This window comes from Zootoca vivipara, chromosome 1, assembly GCF_965207765.1.
Source record: "Zootoca vivipara chromosome 1, rZooViv2.hap1.1, whole genome shotgun sequence".
In the NCBI taxonomy this organism is placed as follows: domain Eukaryota; kingdom Metazoa; phylum Chordata; class Lepidosauria; order Squamata; family Lacertidae; genus Zootoca; species Zootoca vivipara.
The window spans coordinates 102960416-102985649 of record NC_142582.1 but is presented as its reverse complement, the minus strand read 5'-3'; the positions used below and the strand labels follow the sequence as shown (position 1 = coordinate 102985649).

The 25234-nt window shown below is 42.0% G+C and overlaps 2 protein-coding genes across 4 annotated transcripts in view; one reads left to right on the top strand and one right to left on the bottom strand.

The window, feature by feature from the left end:
• Positions 1-2344, top strand: part of SLC25A21 (solute carrier family 25 member 21) — a 277654-nt gene extending 275310 nt beyond the window's left edge. For both annotated transcript variants that reach the window (XM_035109126.3, XM_035109135.3), the window contains one exon: positions 1531-2344. In XM_035109126.3, coding sequence (XP_034965017.1) covers positions 1531-1592 — 62 coding nt within the window. In that variant the 3' untranslated portion in view covers positions 1593-2344. The remainder of the gene's footprint in view (positions 1-1530) is intronic.
• Positions 2345-8143: 5799 nt separating this feature from the next.
• PAX9 (paired box 9) overlaps positions 8144-25234 on the bottom strand; it is a 35272-nt gene continuing 18181 nt past the window's right edge. For both annotated transcript variants that reach the window (XM_088671957.1, XM_035109149.3), the window contains one exon: positions 8144-10429. In XM_088671957.1, coding sequence (XP_088528083.1) covers positions 10175-10429 — 255 coding nt within the window. In that variant the 3' untranslated portion in view covers positions 8144-10174. The remainder of the gene's footprint in view (positions 10430-25234) is intronic.

The following is a 25234-nucleotide window of genomic DNA, read 5'->3' as shown; positions in this document are numbered from 1 at the left end:
TCCATGTATTCATTTACACCATTGTTTGACAATCTGTCATGGGTTAAAATGTCAATTTGCTTTGTGCATCCGATGAGTCAGGCTTTTGCCTATAGAGCTCATGCCATAAATGACCTGGCATATCTCAATCACACAGTATTTCTAAGTTTGGGTTGGCTTGATAACTTCCCTGTGCTAACAAAATAAAATAAAAATTCCTTCCAGTAGCACCTTAGAGAGCTTTTGTGTGCATGCTTTTGTGTGCATGCACACTTCTTCAGATAGTAAGCCGTTGCCTTTAGAACTGCCATATCGCTTCATCTCAAAAGCAATAGTTAGTATCCAGTGCAGCTTAGCTGCACTCACAGAAGGATCCCGTCCAAGAGCAGTAGCTCCTTATGTTCTTGAAGCAAAAACAATGGATTCTATCTAATGTTTTTTTCATTCACACAGCCATCTGCGGGTCATAGAAAGATGGAATGAGCCTTAGTTCCAGTTCAGGCATAGCCAACTCGGCCCTCCAGATGTTTTGGGACTACAACTCCCATCATCCCTGACCACTGGTCCTGTTAGCTAGGGGTGATGGGAGTTGTAGTCCCATCTGGAGGGGGCTACATCTGGAGGGCCGAGTTTGCCTATGCCTGATCTAGTTCATACCATAGCTGCCAAGTACCCAGTTTTCCCCGGGAAACCCCCATTTTTACTTACCTTTTCCTGGTGGTCCCCCGTATCACTTCGTTTCCCGTTTTTCTCCGTTATTTTCTCCTGCCGGCGGCCATTTTTTTCTTTCTGATTTGCCCTTCTATGGGCACGAAAAATGGCTGCTGCCGGCTTCAAAAGTCGCATCTACGCATGTCTGGAAGTGCATAGACGCGACTTCCGGTGGCGGTGGCGGCCATTTTTGGTGCCCATAGATGAGCAGAGCAACACCAGAAGTTGCGTCGACGCACTTCTTGACATGCATAGAAGCAACTTTCGAAGCCGGCGGCGGCCATTTTTGGTGCCCATAGAAGGGCAAAACGACACCGGAAGTTACGTCAACGCAACTTCCGGTGTCACACGGCTGCCGGTCCCGGATTCTGCAGTCCGGGACTTGGAAGGTAAGGTTCATACATAAAGCTTGGCTATGGATTCTCATTCTGTGCCGAGAGGGAATGCAACTCCTTTCTCCAAAGGTCTTACATGATAGCTTCACATATAGGACCATATGCATGGGGTCCCTGCTTCAGACATTGATTATGAATGGAGCTGAGAAAGCAGGACATACCTGCTCTTCCATCAAAAGATCCACAGCCCAGGTAAAAGCAGGAAGCAGGCATTAAACAATGTGGGTTGTATTCAAAGCAACGCTAAGTAGAATTGTTCTGTAAGCACAAGGGTTTCTTCTTGCACCATGGAACGTTTCCCCCCTCTCCACTCCCCTCATGCCCCCAACCCTCCAGAGCAGATTTGGGGTCCCATTTTGGTCCTGTTGGTAAAATACATGTATGCAATTTAAATCCACAAAGCGTTACAATTTTGTTTTTCATAAAATAAAATTATCTATTCTAGGTGGCGCAGTGATGCTTCTGGTTTATGAATATGCTTCTCAGTGGCTTCAAGAAAACTGGTGATCAAAGACACAACTCCTAAGGCAGCAGATGGTTTAAAGCAATGTCTGTTAAAAGATGTTTCAGTATCAAGTTGGAAACAAATATAGCACAAGTATAGGTGAAACTCAGAAAATTAGAATACCGTCGAAAAGTGCATTTATTTCAGTAATGCAACTTATTATTTATTATTTTTCTTTTAATTTTTATAAATGCTTTCTTTTGGAAATTCCACAGTAACAAAACAAATAGTTACAATAATACAAAAATAAACATCGCTATTACATTTCATTAATTACATTCCATTTATAATTCACCTGCCTAACAACAAATAATTACAATTACAGCAAATAAAGGCTTGACATAACTTGCTTTGCATGTCATGCATCTATCTCATATATTGGTTTCACCTTTAAAGATGCATTACTGAAATAAATGCACTTTTCAATGATATTCTAATTTTCCGAGTTTCACCTGTAATATGGATATGGAGCCAGTAACCCAACCCACCATTTTAGCCGAGGCTTTGTATAGGTGCTTTTTATGAAGAAAAAGACATTTAGAACCTCAAGCAAGCCTGGGCTTCAAACACACTATCAATGTAACATATAGTGTGACTTTAAATGAACTGATTTCCCCAGTTATTATTACGTTTAAATCATTTCTCTGTTAGTTCTCCTTGAGGTAGGGTATTTAGGACACTAGTTATCAATCTGTAACTTTTCATAGTGAAACAATTTGTATTTTTTCTTCAATAAATTTGGATTTTAATGCTGTTTCCTTCATTCTGCGTGATATTTTGTGTGTTTGTTTGCGCGCATGCACGTCCTGGGGGCATGACACATCGCCTGCAGCGGCGTGACTCCCAGGGCAGGTGGGGGGGCAGCCGCGATGGCACCCCACCGGGGTCGTGCTGCCGGGGGCAGTGTGTTCCCCCCCCCCGCACCCCTCTTCCTCCGCCAGTGTTTCCAGAATCTGGTATTCAGAAGCATTGCTGCTCTTGTGCTTGAATCCTGCTTGCAGATTTCCTACAGACAACTGTTTGGTCACATGACACTGGACTAGGTGGGCCAGTGGCCTGATCCAGCAGGCTCTTCTTATGTGCTCAGAAAAACTGACTCTTAAAAAACAAAATGCTTGAGAGTAAGAGTAAAAACTGACATGTGTCCTATACATCTCCTACGATCCAGAACTCCAGCCACCCATATATATTGGTGTACTTCTTCCGAGTGGCTTTGCAAAACTCTGTCCCTAAGATTTCAAGCAAAAGGAATCTAGTATGGATTGCAGTATTTGTATTCTTTCTTTAAAATAATAAAAAGCACCTACGTATAGAGGCATACACTGTGCAATAAAAGCAGAGGTGCCTTCTCAGCATTTTAAAAATACTTGTGCTGACATGAATATCAAAATATCTCTTTTGTCTGGATTTGACCACGTTGACTTCTTTGAAATGTGCTTCAGTAGGTAAAGTCAACAGAAAGGTAATTGGTTCTTTTTGTCTCATACCAAAGGCAAGTCTTTGGGGAGGGTCATTTTGTCATCAGTTATGCATTGGGTGAAGAGATGCACCGGTGAAGGAGTGAAAGGTTTTAAAAAGGAAATTAGATCCACCTCGGTTATTCTTTTCTTTATTAATTTAGAGCATTCAAGATATAAAAATAAAAGGCTTTATACATACTTTATATACACACATAGCCTTCTGGTATACATTGTTTCCAACATGTTTTTAATTACATCTTCAGCCCCATCTTTAATTAAAAGCAAAACCTCCTCCAAATACGTGTGTTGTTTTTTTAAATAGCTACGAAGTTCTGGTTTTCTGGCTGCAACCCAAACTTTTTGCCGAATATGCTCTCCAATTTTCATTTATGATGCTAGCTTATTTCTACCACAGTGTAAGAATATAACATGTTGGGTTCTTTAGGAGTAAATCCCATTGATTCCAATGGGATTTCGAGTGAAACACCCCAAACCAAAGAACGTGTTGTGTGTGTGGAAAAACAGCTGATCCAAAGCCAACTGGAAGCAAGAACCCACATTCAGCAACCACCACCAGCATAAATCACGTGCAAAAAGAATGATGGTGCAGAATCAGTAGTCCCTCTACCCTAATAAGCAGATGTGAGAAGCTTCAGAGTTACAATTCGCAGCTAAGAGACGAGGCGGCTGGATCAGGCCATTGGCCCATGTAGACCAGCATCCTGTTCTCAGTGGCTGATCAAGCACCTGTGGGAAGCATGCCATTTAGGCATGAGCACAACAGCATCCTGCCCACCTACAATTCCCAGCAACTGGTATTCAGAGGCATCATGCAGGGAAAGGAGCACCCATGCTGGCTGGTAGCCCCTGCCCCTCCATCTAGGCAAGATTGTAGTGGGCAGGAACAACAGGAGCACCAGGCCTCCCTAATGCCCATTCCTATCCTGAAGGCACTGTATTTAATCCTTCCTAAGCTCTGCACCATAGGGACCCAGGTGGCGCTGTGGTTAAACCACTGAGCCTAGGGCTTGCCGATCAGAAGGTCGGCGGTTCAAATCCCTGTGACGGGGTGAGCTCCCGTTGCTTGGTCCCAGCTCCTGCCAACCTAGCAGTTCCTAAGCACGTCAAAAATGCAAGTAGATAAATAGGAACCGCTACAGCGGGAAGGTAAACGGCGTTTCCGTGTGCTGCTCTGGTTCGCCAGAAGCGGCTTTGTCATGCTGGCCACATGACCTGGAAGCTATACGCCGGCTCCCTCGGCCAATAATGCGAGATGAGCGCGCAACCCCAGAGTCGGTCACGACTGGACCTAATGGTCAGGGGTCCCTTTACCTTTACGCCCTGCACCATGATTGCATTTTCAGAGTGGAAGATGGTGTGGAAGACATTGCCTGTGAGGTGTCACACATCCTAGCTATCAATTCTGATAGTTGGGGGGGCAACTACTGACCCCTGGATACAGATATTCATTCCTCCTTTGCATCAGAGATGCTATGAGGAAGTCAAACAGAGCTCAGATGAGAGTTGCAGTGTAGCTGTACACAGTGCTTTTTTTCTGGGGGGATGCAGGGATACACATGCCCCTAAACTTTTTGTGAATCCTTGTACTCTTGTCCATTTACTGTATTTATTTTTCAACTATAAAATGGTGATTTTCTTGAGTCAAAATGAGAGTACCCCTAAACATATTTTTTTAAGGAAAAAAGCACTGGCTGTACATCTAGATATTTATCTGCATCAACGACATTCTTGGGCTGAAACGTGATGTGTCAGTGCTTTAAAAACCCTGCAAGATTTGTTTGTTTGAACAGAACTCATAAGTAAAGTGTAGATTGCAAGTAAAGATGCTTGTAGCATCAAGCCACCTTCAGCTCTCTTTGAAATTGCTGTCTGCCTCTTGTACAGTTTCTTGAATTAAAGTTAGTGCTATTTTTCTAGGGGGGAAGGGTTGCAGAACTCACCATGAACACCTCCTTCATTCTCTTAGAATGGCAATGGCGCCCACCTGAGAGGTGCCGGAACAGAGTTCCGGTGAGTTCTGGCTGGGGGTGGGGGGAGGCCCAATTGAAGTGAATGTGTTTTGAGTCAGGACAAGAGGCCAGTCCTAAGGCACTTGCTTGGAAATGCATTCCACTGAATACAATGGGACTTCTTCCAAGGGCTGTGTTAAGGATCAGGGTGAAAGCTTTTGCAGGTTTGGATCATAAGGAATTATTTGTGCAACCATAATTAGTGTAGGCTTTTATAGAATAAAAATTGCTTTAAAAAGCAGAAGTCATTTCTTTTTCCATTCCCAATTTCATAGTACCGGTAATTGGAAGATCAATACTTGAAACAATGTCAGTGGGACCTCTTTTATTTAAATCCTCTGGTCTGATAAATGGGTCCGAAATTCATATAAAATAGAGCTCAGCTACATAATTTCATCTTGCACTTTGCCTCCTATTACAGGTAGGTAGCCGTGTTGGTCTGGATCGAAGTAAAATAAAAAAATTCCTTCAGTAGCACCTTAAAGACCAACTAAGTTTTTATTTTGGTATGAGCTTTCGTGTGCATGCACACTGGTATCTGAAGAAGTGTGCATGCACACGAAAGCTCATACCAAAATAAAAACTTAGTTGGTCTTTAAGGTGCTACTGAAGGAATTTTTTTATTTTGCCTCCTATGCATGTCTTATATGTTCTTAGACAAATGTAAATACTTTATGATAACATAAATGAAGAACTTTTAAAGAGCCAGAAAAAAACCAACAGTACGTTGTTCAATGGGCTCCATTGACTGATTCCTGTATCTCGAACAGCATTATTTTCAACAACTAGCCTATTAATATTCTTCCATGTACAAAGCAGAAGGTATAAGGTTATCAAGGTCTGACTTTCCCTTAAAGAATGAAGACTGTGTCAACAACCTGTGCCATTAATTCATATTTCCACAACAAGCATAATTGAATTAACTATTATTTAGAGACACTCATATTTCATGGGACATTCAGGAAAAAAGTGATTATTTGTTCAGGAAAATAAAATGTTGACTACAAGCGCTTTGATATTTGTAATACATGCTTTTGTTTAAAAAAAAACCCAAAATGGTTTCAGCTTGTTCCATGCTATCCCCAGCTTCGCTGTGACCATGCTAACATGTCACAGCTATGTAAAAGCCTATGAACTTTGATTCCACATGAACCAAAGCAACTTATTTACTTAAGATGGGGTTGTTAATGTAGCCCCACCCCTAGAAGTTGCAATCTTGGTGAGGGAGTCAAAATCATTTGTGTTATAAGTTTACTTGATTTAAACATATTATTCATTGCATAAACCTGATTTTTTTAATTCAAAAACTTTACCTTTTTTTTAAAAAAATAGAGACAAGGAGAGTAGAGACAAGGAGAAATTGTCATACTGTATACAAATAGGCTTTTCTTTTTCCTAGTATTTTTCTTCCTTTTCACAAAATAGGATTTTTCATAGAATCGATATGAGCTGCATGAAAGATGGAGGGGGGAGGGAGAGACGCGGAGCTCAGAATTAGTGTGCTTAACTTCTAGACTCTGATCCACATGGTGAAGAAATGGGTACCCAGGCAAGTGCTTTTTGCACTGTTTTCAACAAAAAGCATTATGTGAAATTAGGCTTACATGCCTAGGGTGCAGTGTGGCCATGTTTCTTATATTTGCCCTTCTTCCAGCTGCAGGTGTGGGGTGGCAGGTGCTTCCCTCCCCGGCCAGCTGCTCCTGCAGCCCCATTTTAGTCTTTAGCAGCACAACCCTATACAGGATTATTCAGAAGTACGTCTCACTGTATTCATTATGATTTATACCTAACTAAACGTGCATATGCCTATTTTTTGTCCATGGAGGTTTCTTGGCAGGGATACTGGAGTGGCTTACCGGTTCCTGCTCCAGGTGGATCACATTTAGTCAAAACTCTCCACTGTGACCTGTCCATCTTGGGTGGCCCTGCACAGCATAGTTGATAGCTTCTTTTGAATTGTGGTGCCGGAGGAGACTCTTGAGAGTCCCATGGACTGCTAGAAGATCAAACCTATCCATTCTTAAGGAAATCAGCCCAGAGTGCTCACCGGAAGGACAGATCCTGAAGCTGAGGCTCCAATACTTTGGCCACCTCATGAGAAGAGAAGACTCCCTGGAAAAGACCCCGATGTTGGGAAAGATTGAGGGCACTAGGAGAAGGGGACGACAGAGGACAAGATGGTTGGACACTGCTCTCAAAGCTATGAACATGAGTTTGACCAAACTGCGGGAGGCAGTGGAAAACAGGAGTGCCTGGTGTGTTCTGGTCCATGGGGATACAAAGAGTCGGACACGACTAAATGACTAAACAACAACAACAACAAACGTGCATAAGATTGCAATCCAAATCACTTATTCCTGAGTATTTGGTCAAGATCCTGTATCACACAATCAAGCTTCCACTTCTATAGCTCGACTTCTCCTTCCTCTCCTACCCCCACACCCCACATGGTCCCCCATAAAATGTTATCTGGCTGTTTAGGAGACTCTCTGAAGCAGATTTGGGGAGTTGAGAAACTGGAGGTCCCATCGTGCAAGCAGACTTCCCTTGTGCCAACTGGCAGACACTCTTGGATGTCATCCTTTGTTCTGAAATATTCATACGCTGCCTTTTTGAGTGAAACTCATTGAAGGTAGCTTGAGAGAGCCCAGATCTACAGAGCTGTTCTGCTGGCTGCACTAATATTGTAGCCAAAATGAATACTGACCCATGATCCAAGGGTAATACACACAAGGGTAATACACACAGCGCATCAAACACAACAACCGCACACCCTTCATTCATTTCAAGCAGACTTGCAGTTAGTTCCTGGTCAATCGGTTCTGTTGTGTGCTAGAAGAAAATTGTGACCCGGAGACTGTTTGCTCATGCTGATTCTATCTCACCAAGATTCTCAATTCAACATTTGACTAAATGATTGCAGTAGGAAAATGTTTTGGAAAGTTTCCCAGGAAGTATCGGCATGACATCACATATTATTTTCTTTGCAGTCCCTTAGAAATCTACCTTTGTTGGCATTTTGAAACAAAAGCATGAAATTCTCATAAAAGAGACGGGATCTTATCTTGCTGTTTCAGCAGTACATGTAGCATGGCTAGGAAGAAACCGAGATAATTTTATTAAAGAAGTCTTTCAAAATCTGTATTGAATGATGTGTCTTTACATTATTGCACTAGACTTACAAAAATACATAATATATTAATATTTTATAATGCGAGGAAATATCATGTCATTTTTCAAATTGTTCCTTTTCATGGTTAATCTTCAGCACGCATCTGCAAGCTCGAGGAGGCTTTCCGAAACTATATTCACAACTTTATTATTGTCCAAGGAAAACAGGCCATCTTGAAAAGATTATACTGTTAAGGGGAAAGAGTAAAAGAGAGCAATTGGGATCCAAAAGGCCGTGAAATGATGCTTGATAAAGAATACAGAAATGCAAAAATGGAATTTTGTTAACATTATAAATAATATCTGTAGTACCGCCACCAATATGCCTACGAATGAAACATGCTTATGTACAACATTGTAAACTTTACCGAAAGTCTTTCTTTTTTTACATTCAATAAAGCACGAATTTAAGACAACTTTTCTCATTTTCCTTTTTTTTAAATGACAGCAAAGTTTTGGGCTGGAATTACTGAACACAGGTAAGCCGACAATTTACAGTACAGTTTTCTTTCACAGTGGTTAACATGGGGCATAACTCACCCACCTCCTGCACAAGCACCCATTGAAATGAATGGGAGGTGCACAAGAACTCTACCATGCTTGGGCAGGAGAACTTCCTGGTGGATTGTGCCCTTGGCTTATTTTTTAAAAAAATATCTGCACAAAATTTCACATTAAATGCAAGCTCCCATTCTGTCCAGGTCCTTCCCATCCATGAATCTTTATATTAGTGTGATGATATCAAGATTTCAGAAGATTGGGTACCATATGGAGGAATTTTCTCGGCCCTAATCCAGAGAACATAAGTCACACTCAAGTGGGTTGGATCCAGAGTCTGTGTGAGCAGAACACAGAATAATTCTGCTGGACGGGGGACATTTTTGCTAATCCACCCACCCATGGCCCTTGAAAGGTCGCTCCAGAGGGTTGCAGAAACCCTATGAAACAGTGCGAGATGCTGTAGGGGAGAGGAAATTGGAGAAAATTACTTTCCCCTCTTTTTCTACAGCAGACCTTTTTTGGATCTTAATCTCTTCTGCAAATGTAAAGTGCAGAATGGACACTCTGAAACCAACCCACAGGGATTTGAGGGGGTCACGTTAAGTTCTCTGCTGTAGAAACAAAAATGCTTTTCATGAGATGCAGGTGTCTCCACCCTGTGCCCAAAATATACTCAAAAGAACTGTCAAAATTTGGATCGTTTAAGGTAAAGGCCATTGTTAAGAAACGAAAACAACACATGGCTAGGATGTCGCCTTTCAGGCAACAAAAAGGAAACAGAAATGAGTCGAGTAGTGGGAACACAAATTATGACCAAGGTCCATATTTACAGATAGAAAACAAAAGTATTATTGCCTTTGTAATCACAATAAAATACAGGATAAATAACAGAGCCATGTATTCATTTGCTTTTCTCGTTTGTTACTAGAAGAAGTCAACTGTTAGCGAAAACTCTTATCCACTTGTCCATACAATTTATTTATTTATTTATTTGGGGGGGGGGGAGAGAACTATTGAGTGACCCAGAAGAGAAACTTCTGGTTTCGGTCGCATTTCTTAGGTAGGATTGTAGCATTATCTACTGGTTTTCCTTGACTGGGTTTTCACAAATCTGAAACAATTGCACGTTTGAGACGCTCCTGTTGCTTAGAATAAATATGTGTGGTTTCACCAATGAATAGCCCTCTGAGGGTTGTAAGGTCTTCTCGATGCAAAACAGTGCAAGGGGCAGCAACCCATTTATTACTTTCTTAGGTTATTTACACTTACTGAACCCCAAGGATTATTATTATTCTTATTATTAATGAAGGGGGAAAAATATTTCAAATGTCAGCAGCCCCATAAGGTCCATCTGTGAGAAGGAATTACAAGGAAAGCGACTGGGCTGGGCTGGCTTCAAATTGTTCTGCCATGTTTCTGATATCAGAGTGCAGAGGCTGTGACAGAGTGACTACCTTCTCTGGCTGTCTGCATACCCTTGAAAGCCAGTGACGCAGGGATGTCACAGTTGTGGGGCGATAGCGGAGTGCCTCCAGCATGCTGCCAGCCGTGGCCAGCCACGTAACCAGAAGGAGCAGCGCTATACGCCATGTACGGAGAGACTTGCGCTGCCGTGGGATAAGGCGCCATTGTTGGTGCAGAGACAAAACTTCCAACAGCGGGGAGACAACTCGGCGCCTGAAAGAGAGGAGAGGAAATAATGACCATTACTGAAAAAGAATAAACATGCAGATTTTTTAAAAAGGGGGCAGCCCTGCTGTTAGGCAGAGTGAGGCAATGGCCTCAGGCGGCAGACTTGAGGTGTCATGAAAAGGCAGGTAATTCTTAAGCTATTAAGAATCCAGCCCCATCATTCTGCCCGGATACTGAGGTCCAGCGCCGGGGGCCTTCTGGCGGTTCCCTCGCTACGAGAAACCAAGTTGCAGGGAACCAGGCAGAGGGCCTTCTCGGGAGTGGCACCCGTCCTGTGGAATGCCCTCCCACCAGAGGTCAAAGAGAACAACAACTACCAGACCTTTAGAAGGCATCTCAAGGCAGCCCTGTTTAGGGAAGCTTTTAATGTTTGATGGATTTCTGTATTTTAATATTTTGTTGGAAGCCGCCCAGCGTGGCTGGGGGAACCTTGCCAGATGGGCGGGGTATAAATAAATTATTTGTTGTTATTATTATTATTATTATTATTATTATTATTATTATTAATGGTTGTATTATATTTTTACTGCTTTGAACGGGGAGAGGCACTGGTGGGGTTTTCTGCCTCAGGTCCCAGGTACTTTGAGTGAGAGGTTTGTGGGGAGGGGAGGGAAGGCATTTCTATTGTTTTTCCTCATGAAGCAGAATGCCCTGGACCAGCTCTTCGTTTTTGAAATTATCAACTAACATAATAATGTTGGCTTCAGAGGTGTCACTTCAACTATCCAGGATGTGGTGAACAGCCAGACTTAAAAAACCATTGGCTTTTAGGTACCGTACATCTTAACAGTGTTAATACTATCTTGTTTCTTTCACCTCACAGCAACTACTGCAAGCTTCTTAATGCTGTAAAATTGCAGTACAATGGTACCTCTACTTACGAATTTAATGCGTTCCAAACGCACATTCGTAAGTCAAAAAAAATTGTAAGTCGAATCCCATAGGAATGCATTGGGAGAAAAAATTCGTAAGCAGAAGCAACCCTATCTAAAAATTCGTAAGGAGAAAAAATCCTATCTAAACCGCATCCAAGATGGCGGACGGAGCTCCATTCGTAAGTAGAAACATTCGTAAGTAGAGTTATTCATAAGTAGGGGTACCACTGTATTTCCAAAAATATAAGTGGTGCACTTATTGTGTTTTTGAGTGGGCTATGCTATTTACTGTTGCTGGGCTTGTTTCTATTTTATTTGCTCAGAGGATGGTTTAACCCAATTGACATATTTTAAGTTTTGATTTTAACCATACCCACTGGGGAACCCTGTTGAACGAAAATCCATCATTAACTAGAAAGCGTATTTGATCTGTAGAAAATGCAACTTGAAAAAAGAGACATTGCACATAAAGATTTATTGGTTTACAAAAGTATATATATATATATATATATATAATAGTGCCCCCATATATATCTAATTCAAAATATAACAATAATAAACTGTAAAATAAAATTATATTTTTCAAAAATATAAAAAGAAAAAAGAAGGCATATTTGATTTTACAGTGCCTTCTGCTTTCTAGCTTGCTTTCAAAACACACACCAAAGCAAAAGCCATTCATATAATCACTCGGTGAAACACCCTAGATGCTGTTTACATTCTTTCTTGAACAGGGACTACCAAATGTACATCTGATTGCTGTGCTCATGGAAGTTCTCTTGCACAAGCCACACTGGCACAGGAGCACTGCCAAGACCATTTCTATGGAATTCCTGCTGGAGAACTTTCTGGTGGAACCTCCCCTCCACCCCACCCCCCAAAAAACCCACTGATCATTAAATCCAGCCCTTGTATTTTAAGGCTTCATTCCTGGGGAAATAAAGTATTAAAAGGCACAGACAAAAAAGAACAAATTCTCTCTCTCTCTCTCTCTCTCTCTCTCTCTCTCTCTCTCTCTCTCTCTCTCTGTGTGTGTGTGTGTGTGTGTGTGTGTATGTGTGTGTGTGGTGATCTTGTCTTGAGGACAAACTTCTTTTATTTAAGTAAAGTGTCATTCACTGTGAATTCCTACAGAGACAGAAGGTTGCCTCTCCCTTCTTTATACAAACAGACACCTGGACCACCAGCTTGCACAAACACCCATGGAGAGCAGTTAACAACTTCAGGCCCAATCCTGTCATCATTCTACTGAGGATGTCTACAGTAGACATTTTAAAATTCCAAATTTATGGGAATTAAAAGAATGAAAACCACAGCTTGGGCAATCTACAGTTGCAGGTCATCAGGCACCGCTCTGACACCAATTCATTGTAAAAACAGCAAAGAGTATTGGGTTGCCTTAAAAGCTAGCGATGCCACAATATTCTCCGCTGTTTTTGTTGCAACGGACCAATACAGCTAGCGACCCCTCTGGAAACCATTAGAATCCCCTGTAATTTAACTGAATAGAGAGAAGTGTGTAAATATTTTGTTTAGCATGTTTGCATTGTATCCTCTCTTCAAGGATTTCAGGGTGGCTTATAAGAGGTTATCTCATTCTCTCTTTAGAGGTGTCTCTGCAGATAAAAGTAATCCTCATTTACTCCTTCGGGCAGTTGCCTTGTCCGGACCCTTTTGGGCTCTGATGCAATTCAGTGGGGGAGGGGGTGAAGGGCTGCCGCAAGTTCACAAATTGTCACAGTAGGAACTGCACATGGTGGCAGTTCAATGGATGTGAACCCAGTTCCTGCCCTCAATAGGGTGATGGACCTAAAACTGGGCCACTGATTTGAACTTTGATTTTCCCCCTGCAAGTCCTCTCTCTAACCACCACACTGGATCTTATTGGTGTCTTCTAGAGATCCAGGAGGAGATACTCTCTTAAAACAGGATACTTCCATTCCAAGTACAGTGGTACCTCTACTTACGAATAACTCTACTTATGAATGTTTCTACTTACGAACGGAGCTCCGTCCGCCATCTTGGATGTGGTTTAGATAGGATTTTTTCGACTTATGAATTTTTAGATAGGATTGCTTTGACTTACGCATTTTCTCTCCCAATGCTTTCCTATGGGATTCAACTTACAAATTTATTCGACTTACGAATATGCGTTCGGAACACATTAAATTCGTAAGTAGAGGTACCACAGTACCTTTTCTTTTTTTACCTTTTAAACACCTGAATGCCAAAAATCAGTTTGCCATGTGGCATATATGGATATATAGCATAACAGAGTGTCGGAATGAGGCATGGGGGAGCAATTCAAATCCCCACTCAGCCAGGAAGTGCACTGGTGTCCTGGGGCTGTCTCTTGGCCTAACCTACCTCGCAGGCTTGTTGTGAGGATTAAAATGGAGAAGGGGATGGAAAGCACAAAAGGTTCCAACAAAGGAAGAATGGATCTGTAAATTAAATGAGTATTTGGTAATGGCAAAATTAACGGCTGCAATAAGGAATCAATCAAATCAAAAATTAAATGGAAATGCTATGAGGAATACATGGCGAAATATTGTTCAAGGGATGATGTGCTATCATGCTTAGATTGAGAGATATGAAGTTATATAAGTTAGAAAAACGGGGGGGTTCAAAATAAATAGAAAATTAAAATACACAGTGTTGAGACAATGAGTTATATTGGAAACTGAGACAGTGACAGAGGGAAGTCAGAGGGGTGAGGGGATGTGGGTATTGGTGGCGGGATGAAGAGAGAAATGTGGGATATGAATTATAATGTAATATAATGTAATGTATTGTATGGGGTTTTTTGTGTGATGGAAATGTAGTAATTGTAATAAGCCAATAATTTTTTTAAAAAATAATAAAAAAGGGAGAAGGGGAAAGCCACCTTGAGTTCTTTGGAATTTTTTTAATGATAGTTAACATTTATTTACCACACATGTCCCATTACACTGTAGCCTATTAAATAATAAAAGATCCCTCTACTGTTATGTTACTACAACTGTGAACAATGACATGACTCCCAAGCAAAACATCTCTAGTGAAGTTATTAATATGCAGGATAGAAAGTGGGAGAGACCATTTTAAAAACAAAGCCAAAATCTACATTCCAGCCAACATAGATCATTTGAATGACAAACACAGGGAACTGAAAATCTGATTCAAATGTCAATTTTCAAAAAGGCCATGCAATCCAACATATGCTTGCCTAGAAGGAAGTTCTACTGAATTCAGTAGGCCTTACACTCAAGCAAATATGGCTAGAGTTCCAGGCATGTTGTTGGGACAAGCTTGAAATTTAGGCTGCCTGGGTTAACGGTGGAATTGACACCCATTTGTTAATCTGGCATTTCTGACAAGAACTACATTCACTTGAAGTTGAACTGGAGGGGATTAAATTCCAAGGCCTAGGAAATATTGGGCCAATAATTCAATGGAAGGAAATGAACACCAAAATACAAAATCAGGAGTTGGGAGAACCCTGTGGTGTTTATGGGCTTGTAAGGTACTTCGAAGTCTTTACTTAAGTGCTGGGTTTTGAGAAACATTTTTTTAGTTCTGTAAATATTACTCACATAATCGAAGCCATTGTTTATGAAAGGAAATTTAATTATTTAAGAAGTGCTTCTAGCTGAATGTAACCTATGTTCTTTTCCCTTTTCACTTTTTCCCCCTTTTGCCTCCTCTTTAAGGGGCAAAATCCACAGGGGAGATGTTTTGGATTGTTTCGACGGCTCAGAATTAACGTTTTGCAAGAGTCAAAGAGAACTGGAACTTCAGAAGATCTAACTCTAACCCCCTTGCCTTTTTGATGCTTTATATATTTAGCAAAATGCATTTTTACAATTTTGCTGCGGCTGATGTAGAATATACAGTGCAAAAGGCCTGCGTCAGGAGTTACCCCTCAATTATACTAAATTAATCTGTCACTCAGTGTATGAAATCAAAGAGTGAAAACAGGTTCAGATGCACAGTTGTGCTTATCAGTGTTGTGCTAAAGAAACTGAAGGGACTGCTTAACATCTGACACAATAAAAGCCTTTCTGGACCCCGTGATCTGCAGTGTGCATCTGGCTCAGGATAGGATCTAATGTCCTTGTCGTCAGGTTGTGCGTATTTAGTTTATTGCAAGGATGGCCAATGTGTTGCCCTCCAGATGTTGCTTGACTACAGTTCCTATTATCCCTGACCTATAGCCATGCTGACTGGGATTGATGGGGACTGTAGTACAACATCTGGGAGACACCATTTTGGCTACCTTACGTCTATTGTCTAAACACACCTTTGGCACCTGCATCGGTGGCACCATCTTGGGTTGAAAGGGTGGATATTTTTGGATGGTTGGTGGAGATGGATGCTCAAAGGTCACATGAAAGAATGTGACAAGTTATAAGAGTAAGTAGGTAAAGAAACTCTTATAGGATCCAGGAATAGACAAGTAGCCAGTGTAAGGATTTAAGGAAGGGTGCCACATGGTTAGAGCAATGACAGAAGTGAATAATTTGGGTGGCAGAAGGTGTAAGAACTGTATCCATATTGCCTTGGCCCCATTCACACAGATAAGCCTACACACTGACAATTTGAATGTGTGTAGGGCCTCTTCAGACAGTACACTTAGCATGAGTAGGTTGGGGTTGTGATGTCTCAACATACATACATGATACTCTTTTATACAGAAGACTAAGGAAACTTTATCAAAGCTGTTCTATGGTTCATTATGAAACCAATCCATTTGGGTGGAGGAAGGGGGTCACATCTGTTCTTGCAGCAAAGGGCTAGTCGGGAAAAGCTTCTCAGACCAACCACCAGCCTGCATTGAGAAATCACTTCAGCTTGGAATAGCATATAGCTGGAAACAAGACATATTCCAACTGAGCTTAATGTTGATTCACACAACCTTTCCAGTGAGCATCAGCCTTGAGGAAAGCCCACCTCATCTGACTTCCAAGCATTTCAGCCAGTGCTGAGCCACACTGTGTGGTGAAGATACACAAGAAGCTGCTTTATACCAGATCAGACTATTTGTCTATCTAAACCAACATTGCCTATTCTAAAAATAGCTCTCTCTGGAGTGTCAGGTCTGGAGACTGTCCTTTTAAACCTTCAGCTCAATCCTTCTAACTAGAGATGCCCTTCTTCACGCAGAAGATGTGCTCTGCCACTGAGCAATTGTTCCTCCTTAATACTGAGAGACACACCTGCCTTAACAAGGAAAGTCCAGCAATAAGTATAGTTCAGTCATTTTAAAAAATTCAAAAACTGAATAGTAAACATAACAAAGATAACTAAAAGTGATCCCACTAGACATTGCCCTCAAGTACATAGAGGCCACCATAAAATTATCACAAGTGGTCACCATTAAACAGCAAACTGCTAAAAAACTATACACCGAGTGAGCAAGAGACAGATCACATTCCAAATGGTTGGGGTGTACACAAAAATTCTTAGCTCAGTAACAGAAAGATGTTAGACTTGGGGCCAGACACACAGCCCTGGGGAAAGCATTCCAAAGACGTGGAGCCACTGCAAAAAAGGAATGCCCTTTCTCATGTAACCACCCTTGGACCTCCCTTGACGGTGGTATCAAGAGAAGGCAACCCAAAGACAAACAGAGGATCTGAGGAGGTTCATACGAGTCATCTAAAGCTTTATAGGTTAAAAGCGGCACTCTGACTTTGGCCCTGAAAACGACCCAATTCCAGTGCTGATGGACCAGCATGATCACACTTCCTGGTCCTGGTTACATGTCTGATTATCAAACCTTGCACAGTCTTCAAAGGCAGCCCCATATTTAACACAATATAGTAGTCTAGGCACAAGATTACCAGAGCATAGTCAACTGAAGTCAAGCTATCTCCATCCAGACAGTGGGGCTAGCAGCCAAAGCTTGGCGAAAGTGTTCTGTGTCCCAGAAGCCACCCAGGCTTCCAATGACAGTGATGGATCCTGAAGGAGTCCCTAAAACTATGGACCTGCCTTGAGGATTATTATAAGCTGAGCTAAATTTCTTAAAATCAATCCATCAATAGCTCTGGTGTCGGCTCCTCGATCTCTAAGCATGGCTTAGCCTCTGTACCATTACGCTCAGGCTGCAAGATGCAGCAAATTTCAATATGGATTGCAACAAGGCATAGTTATTCCTTAACCATGTGCTACAGAAAGAAATATGAACACATGATTGTGTAAATAGAAAAGATTTCAGCATTTGACAGCTGTTCTTTCATCACCCTTCCCTTTCAGGGCATTATCATTCCTCTGCAAACAGATTAATTCCCCCACTACCCGTTTGAAAGCTACAACTCAGCAGAATATAAAGATGTGTGTCCAACAGACTAAAGCTCACGTTTGCGAAATAGCTGCTAAAACTGTATGTTTGCATAACCAAGGGACATGGCAGCGCTGCTGCATACTTGCTGCTTCCACCCCCCTCTCCCCTTTGTTCTTTTTGACGGAATGAAGCAATGACCTTAAATTTCATATAAACATATTTCTTGGAAATAACGCCCCATGTGTTCTCCAAAGATTGTACCTCTGAGTGTGGACTGGGATGCCAGTCATATATGAGTAATATTAAAAGGGTAATAATAACGGGAAGAGGATGTAAGCCAAGGGCAATACACAGGATGTGAACATACTACATCACTCCTCTATTGGACAGTAAAGATGATTTATATAATCAAATCAATTTATGCAATCCCAAGAGAAGACTTGTCCATTTGCCCAAGTACAACTTAATCAGCAACTTAATTCCATCAGTGGTGGAATTCTTATTCACTGATGTGGAATTTAGTGTGCATTAACACTACTGTACAGTAGTACCTCGGTCTACAAACTTAATCCGTTCCTGAAGTCCGTTCTTAAACCGAGGCGCGCTTTCCCTAATGAGGCCTCCTGCCCCCGGTGCCCTTCCACCATTCAGATTCCGTTCTTAGACCGAGGTAAAGTTTGCAAACCAGGACACTATTTCCAGTTTTGCGAAGTTCGTAAACTAGATCATTCTTAAACAGGACTGTTCTTAAACAGAGGTACCACCGTACTGTCTTTTTTAGAATACAATATATTTTATATACACACCCCACATCTTAAAAAATAAAATAAAAAAATCAGACAATCAGCCCTCTGCACAGTTTTCCGGAAGCAAGATTTCAAAACTGAACTTCCAAATAAATAGCATCAGTGTGCTAGAATGGCGTCTTCTATATTACTCGCCCACTGTTAATTCTACAGTGGCAAAGAGCACAAACATTTATGTGAGCAATGAGTCAACTAACTGAGCTCCTTTCCCAAGCAAATGTTATTTTATTTGCCTAAGAAGCAGTGAAAAAGAATAAGGAGAGTATCTAGAACAGCAGTGGGCAACCTGTGCTGTTCCAGATGCTCCTGGAATCAGTTCCAGGAAGTGGGGACAATGCCCAGGGATAATAGAAGGTGTAATCCAGAAACATCTAGAGAGCCCAAGTTTCCCATCCCTGATCTAGAAGCCCTGGAGTAGTATGAAAATGGCAACATTCAGAGGGACAGAGAAACTTGACCTTCATATGCTAAAATTTCTAATAAAAAGCACATCCAAATGTTATACAAAGTTTCATAAGGACAGCCAGAAATGCTTTGGGACAAAACTAGAACAATTTTTTTTAGTTTTTAGGGTTTTCCGATTTATATTTTGTACATGTATAGCGGGTACTGTACTCAATTCCACCAACAGAGACCATTTACAATTTACAGAAGTCCTTAATTTTGCCAAGTGTTAAATAAGGCAGCTACCACAAATAAGGCAAACTTGTTGGCAACATACTTCTTGTGACCATTCAATAGATGGCAAATTTTGCCCCAGAGGAAATCCTGGGCAGGATAAAAGCTGGTGAGGAAATACCTGATAGTTTGAGAGAGCAGAAGAAAGGAAGTGGTTTGAGAGAGGCTTAAGTTCACATGGTTGACCCACTGCCAACTCTGGTTGAACAGGTTTTTCAGGCTTTTAAAGAATTCAATATAATATAATACAATACAAAAAAGCCTGTCAACATTTCTGCTTACTGTTAAGATCTGTGACCACCAATAAGTCAACCAGCTTCTCCAGCATATTGGAAATTAAAACCTGTTTACCAGAGATGAAAGTGGGAGGAACAATTCCTTCTTCAAACCATCATCAATTCTCTGAAAGAAAATTATTGTTTGTCTCCAGATTCAGCAACTTTTTTTGAGGAATGGGAAGAATATCGTCGTCATTTAGTCGTGTCCGACTCTTCCTGACCCCATGGACCATAGCATGCCAGGCACTCCTGTCTTCCACTACCTCCCGCAGTTTGGTCAAATTCATGTTCGTAGGGGGAAGAATATAAGGAGCAGTAAAGAAAGTACAGCTATGTGCTTGCTATCATTTCAGTATCACAGATACAAAAAGCCTTTGCTCATAAGGGGAATATTATTATTTTTGTTTATGAAAGGCTGACAGAGAGAGCAAAGCCAACAAAGGTCCTTTTTAGAATTCCCGTTTTTCAGAGCATATAAGTAACATCTCCAAACTATGGTCTACCTTAACATAAAACCCACATTGAAGGAAAATCTGTTTCCTAAACCATACCTGAAATTCTGGATTGGAGCACATGGATCAAGAAAGCTCAGAAAAGGACACAAAAACCCCAAAGTGACTGATCAGCATAATAGAGATCCACAGAGACCAATTGGCATGATTTTTGACCCATTCTGGGATGCTTAAAAGTGATGTAAGACTGGATATAAACCTAAGTAAATGATAAAATTGTTTTCAAGAACCATACAGATGGATAACTACTGCAGCAACAAATTGTTCTAGCTGTCATTTTTCTGCCAATCTGAAATTATCCATCCATTGCAAATTAAGCCAATAATAAATCTATATCTTTGTTGTTGTTTAGTCGTTTAGTCGTGTCCGACTCTTTGTGACCCCATGGACCAGAGCATAGGTAGGTACAAAAGGTAGGTATTTTAGTAAAAACCTAGGTCCCAGTAAGTGTCTTTGAGATTGGTGAAGAAGAAGAAGAAGAAGAGGATGAGGAGGAGGAGTTTGGATTTGAAATCCCGCTTTATCACTACCCGATGGAGTCTCAAAGCGGCTAACATTCTCCTTTCCCTTTCTCCCCCACAACATACACTCTGTGAGGTGGGTGGGGCTGAGAGACTTCAGAGAAGTGTGACTAGCCCAAGGTCACCCAGCAGCTGCATGTGGAGGAGCGGAGACGTGAACCCGGTTCCCCAGATTACGAGTCTACCGCTCTTAACCACTACACCACACAGGGGCAGAGAAACAATTAGATATTGTTTCTCTGCCCCAAGATTTACTACACCCGCCTACACCCAAACATAGGTGCTAGTCAGCATTCCATCAGGGTATATTAGCTAACTCAGTGTAGTCTCAAAACATCAAGATGTTACACTGGCATTGCAGAGGCATCGCAAACCACTAAAGCAAATTATTTAGGTTTGGAGGTGGGGAACCCACAGAGAAGAGTAATGTTTTGTTATCAGTACCATTGCTCCATTCATAATATATTGCATAATTATTAGGTTATCACATTTCAAATAAATCTGCCGTTAGAAACATAAACCATAAAATGTGATTGAGTCTGCACCAACAATTACTCACTTGCAAAAATATTGTGCAAACAGTAGGATACAACAAGAAGAAGTGAGAAGTGGTTTCTTAGAGAATCAGTCAATGAAAATCAAACCACAGTCTCTATTAGAAACAGGTTGGGATGGGGGAAGTTACAGGAGAAAGGGCTTATAAATTTCGAACCCCACTGGGAAACTGGGGCTAAATATTTTCAGATATTGTCTGCTGAAAGAAGAACACAGATGGATTTCATAGTGGCGACAGCACCACAACGAGGAGCTGGCAGCACTGTGGGAAGGGAGCAAAATTAGCCTACCAGCTAGAAGAGAAAAGCAAGTCAGATCTTGGCAAGTATTTAAATATGTAGTCAATGGAAAGGCTGGTCCAAATGTAGGAGGCCTGATGGCTTGTTCTTCCCTCCATCCCACCCCCTAGTAAGAAACATGCCCTCTCATGCCTATTCAGATTCTGATAGTGAGAGCCATAGTGGGCACCAGCGGGTGGTAAGACAGCACTGCACACTCATGGCAATACAAATCTGACTTATTAAACAGGGTGGCAAAATATGCAGGAATGGAGGAGACATGTAGTTCCCTTCATTTCTGATTTTAATATGAGCCTGCCTAATTTGTACTATCTGAAACAAGATGCAAACTGAAATGTAGGTATCCTTTGAAACTCACACATCCCATAATTCTGTGATGCTGTTCTCCAAAGATGGTCAGTCTCCTTTTCATTGCATTCGCCATGAACTCATAGATACCTCAAAGACTGCCGCTCTCCATATGGCCCTATCCAGACCCCGAGATCATCCCTGAGGTCCTTCTTCATGTGTCTCCTCCACGGGAGGTCCAGAAGGTGGCAACACGAGAACGGGCCTTTTCTGCAGTGGTTCCTCATTTGTGGAATGCTCTCGCCGGGGGGATGGGGGTATTGACTGGCACCAGACAACAATGTCCCTCTTTAACCAGAGTCCATTTCCCTAACACCCCAGCAAGGTGACTCTTGTAAACCAGTGGCATCAAAATCCATAGTCTACTGAATAGATGGTATGAATGCAGACAGTCTCCACTGGGTAGGGTGAATGCACACAACCATTTACCAACTGGGTTCCACCATAGGCTGCATGCAACATCATACTAAGCCAGTAGTGTGAGCCCCCACAGACAACAGAATTATACTGACCTGGTGAGCCTTCTCACCCCAGAGTAACTTGGCCTTCTGTATCACTTAGTCAACTGGAACAGGGTATTTTTGCATACATTGGGGCACTAGTGGCATAGTGTGGGAGGCATGGGGACCATGGCCCCAGGCATATTTTTTTGAGGGGGTGCAACCAGGTGCCCCCACGACAGGCTCCCTCATTGGACAGCTTCCTTGCACGACGGCCCAACGCTGCTGGGCACAGAAGCAGTCGGTCAGGAAGATGGAGGTCTCCCAAGGGTTCATGCCAGCTCACCTGGGAAGGAATCAGGTATATGAGGTAGGAGCAACTCACACCCTTTCCTCTACACCATGCCATGCCATGGATGACTTTGCAACATTACTGTTAGTTTCAATGGAAAGTTTTCATCATGAAAACGTGGATGATATTCTAATCAAGGTAAATTAATAGCTTGGGAACAAAACACATTTGGGAGGTTCATCATCATTATCATCATCATGGACCTCCAGATGTCCTCAAGTCCATCAATTATGCCTTGCCTGCCACCATCCACTCAAGAATTTTGACACTGAACAAAGTAATTCCACTCATCCCAAGTAGCTACACATGCACAAGCAATTGTATGAATAAGTATGAATAGAACAGATAAAGAAAACAGGTGGATTGAAAGGAAAGGGCTTCCACCATTTCCCTAAGTCTTGAGAGAATGGGCCTGAGAACAAACAAATTCCACAAGAGGGTGCCATAACTGAAGAGGTCCTGCCACTTGCACTCACCAGTCTTGCCTCTGAAGGCCAGGTACTCAGAGAAGGTTCTCTCCTGATGACCTGAGTGCATAGGGGGAGGAAAGGTTACATATAGGAGAAGGCAATTCCGCTATGTCCATATTCAAGAAAATTTATTCCCTAGGAGGGGATTCCCAGGTTCAATGTGAATGCTGATGAGAGGATTTCATAAGCATTTAGATTACCATATGCCTGTCCCTTTACCTTTACCTTTTTATGCCTGGGGTAGCGAATGTGATGTCCTCCAGATATTGTTGGACTACAACCCCCATCATCCCCAACTATTGGCCAGCCTGGCTGGGGCTGATGGGAGTTGTAGTCCAACAATATGGGGGGCACCATGTTGGCTATCACTGGCATATTCCACCTGCAACAGTGGGTTCAGTTTAACTTCAATGAACTTGCAAAGCCAGATCAAGTTGCAGCCTGACCAATTTTAAACCATCCATGAAAAGTTACCCATGTTTTAGGGGTGTGCATGTCGGTATAAAATTCTACTCTAAGGTTGTGTGATTCTAAACAGACTTAGGATGGTATTTAACTAAGTTTTACTCAGAGAACACCCACTGAAATTATTTAACATGACTAAGTTAGGTCCATTAATTTCTATGGGAGGAATTTCATGTCCTGCTAAGGCAACTGCTCAGCGAGGGAAAGCATCTTGACTTGCAAAATGGAACAATCCTCTATTTCCTTCTCCCATGCACTGTTCTGGGGTGGGGGGAGCATTTTGGAAGCCCCATTGCACAAGTAGAGGTCCTTGCACAGGGCTTCCACTGACAGGACCCATTAATTGAATCCTGCCCAAAGGCCTATTCCAGGGTTTCCCAAACTTGGGTCTCCAGCTGTTTTTGGACTACAACTCCCATCCTCCCTAGCTAGCAGGACCAGTGGCCAGGGATGATGGAGACTGTAGTCCAAAAACAGCTGGAGACTCAAGCTTGGGAAACCTGGTCTATTCTAAGGAAAACTTAGTTGAATACCGCCCATGTTTCTTAAGCCTTACCGGGGGGGTGGGGGATTTCAACTGGACGCTTTACATATCTCCCCCATTCCTCTCACTGTCAAAGTGCAGAGTGTAAGTTCTTTGAGGCAGAGACTTTCCTCTCACCCTTTAAAAAAATAACCTTTGGTTAATCTGTAAAGTTCCTTTGTCATATTAAAAAAAACAGCAATTATAAAATATATGATTGGGATAAAAGTAAGGAAGAGCTTGAATAAATTCTCTACCGCATCCATTTCTGAAGCTACCACAGGTAAGACTCAAGGCATTTTTAGCCTGCACATGTTACGTTCCTAATGTAGCTGAGCGAAAGAGATGTTCACTACTGCAACAGCAGGGCTTTTAAAGGCTCAGGAAGGTGATCCAGCTTATAGCCTAGAAACACACAAGGCATGAAACTATGGTCAAGCATAATGCTTTCTTCTCCTTATAACTGCTGCTGCTTCTTTCTGTGCAGATCAACCTGCACCTAAACCAGCCGGTAAAGAGAGAGAGAGAGAGAGAGAGAGAAGAACCAGCGTGCTTTTCTTGACCATCTATGCCAGCATTGTTTACAGTGGCGAGCCTGATGTCCATGGGCCAACAGGACATAGAATCATAGAGTTGGAAGGGACCCCATGGACCATCTAGTCTAATCCGCTGCAATTCAGGAATATGCATCCATACGGGGGATCAAACCCATCATCTTGGCATTATAAGCAACACACTAAACAACAGAGCTAACCAACAAGGCATAAGCACAAGAGAAAATCTCCTGGGGTGTGGGGTCTACAACAGGGGCTTCAGGAGCTGAATGGAGTCTGTTACTGCATAAACACACAGTACATTCTCAGCTTGATGGTAGGCTTATCACCAGCTGTCAACTATTCCATCCCTATTTTCAGAAGCAACCTGCTTCTGAATACCAGTCAATGACAGCAATAAGTACGGGAAGGCTATGGTACGGATTACCCAAAACGTCCATCTTCCTGGTTGGGAACAGAATGCAGGAGTATATGAGCCTTTTGATCCAGCCAGGCAGAGCTCTCTCTCTCCTTAAGTTCTTAAGCACAGCCTGTCCACAGAATATGAGAAATACAGAGGAACAACTTCCACACACTGAAAGTATCTGTAGATTGAACCATCTTATAAATATACCGAGAAGCATGAGTTTTCAAAGACATTCACTTGCGAATTAAAGAATCACAAAAATCCAAACACAAAGACTTTCATCATCAAGCTACTAGCCAGGGTAATCTTATATATAACTCAGACAAAGATCCTTTGTAATCATCCCACTAAAATGCAGTGAGTAAATGCAGTGTGTGTGTGTGTGTGTGCATGCGCGCATGTGCACACACACACACGCACACACACTTTCCACTGGTGAC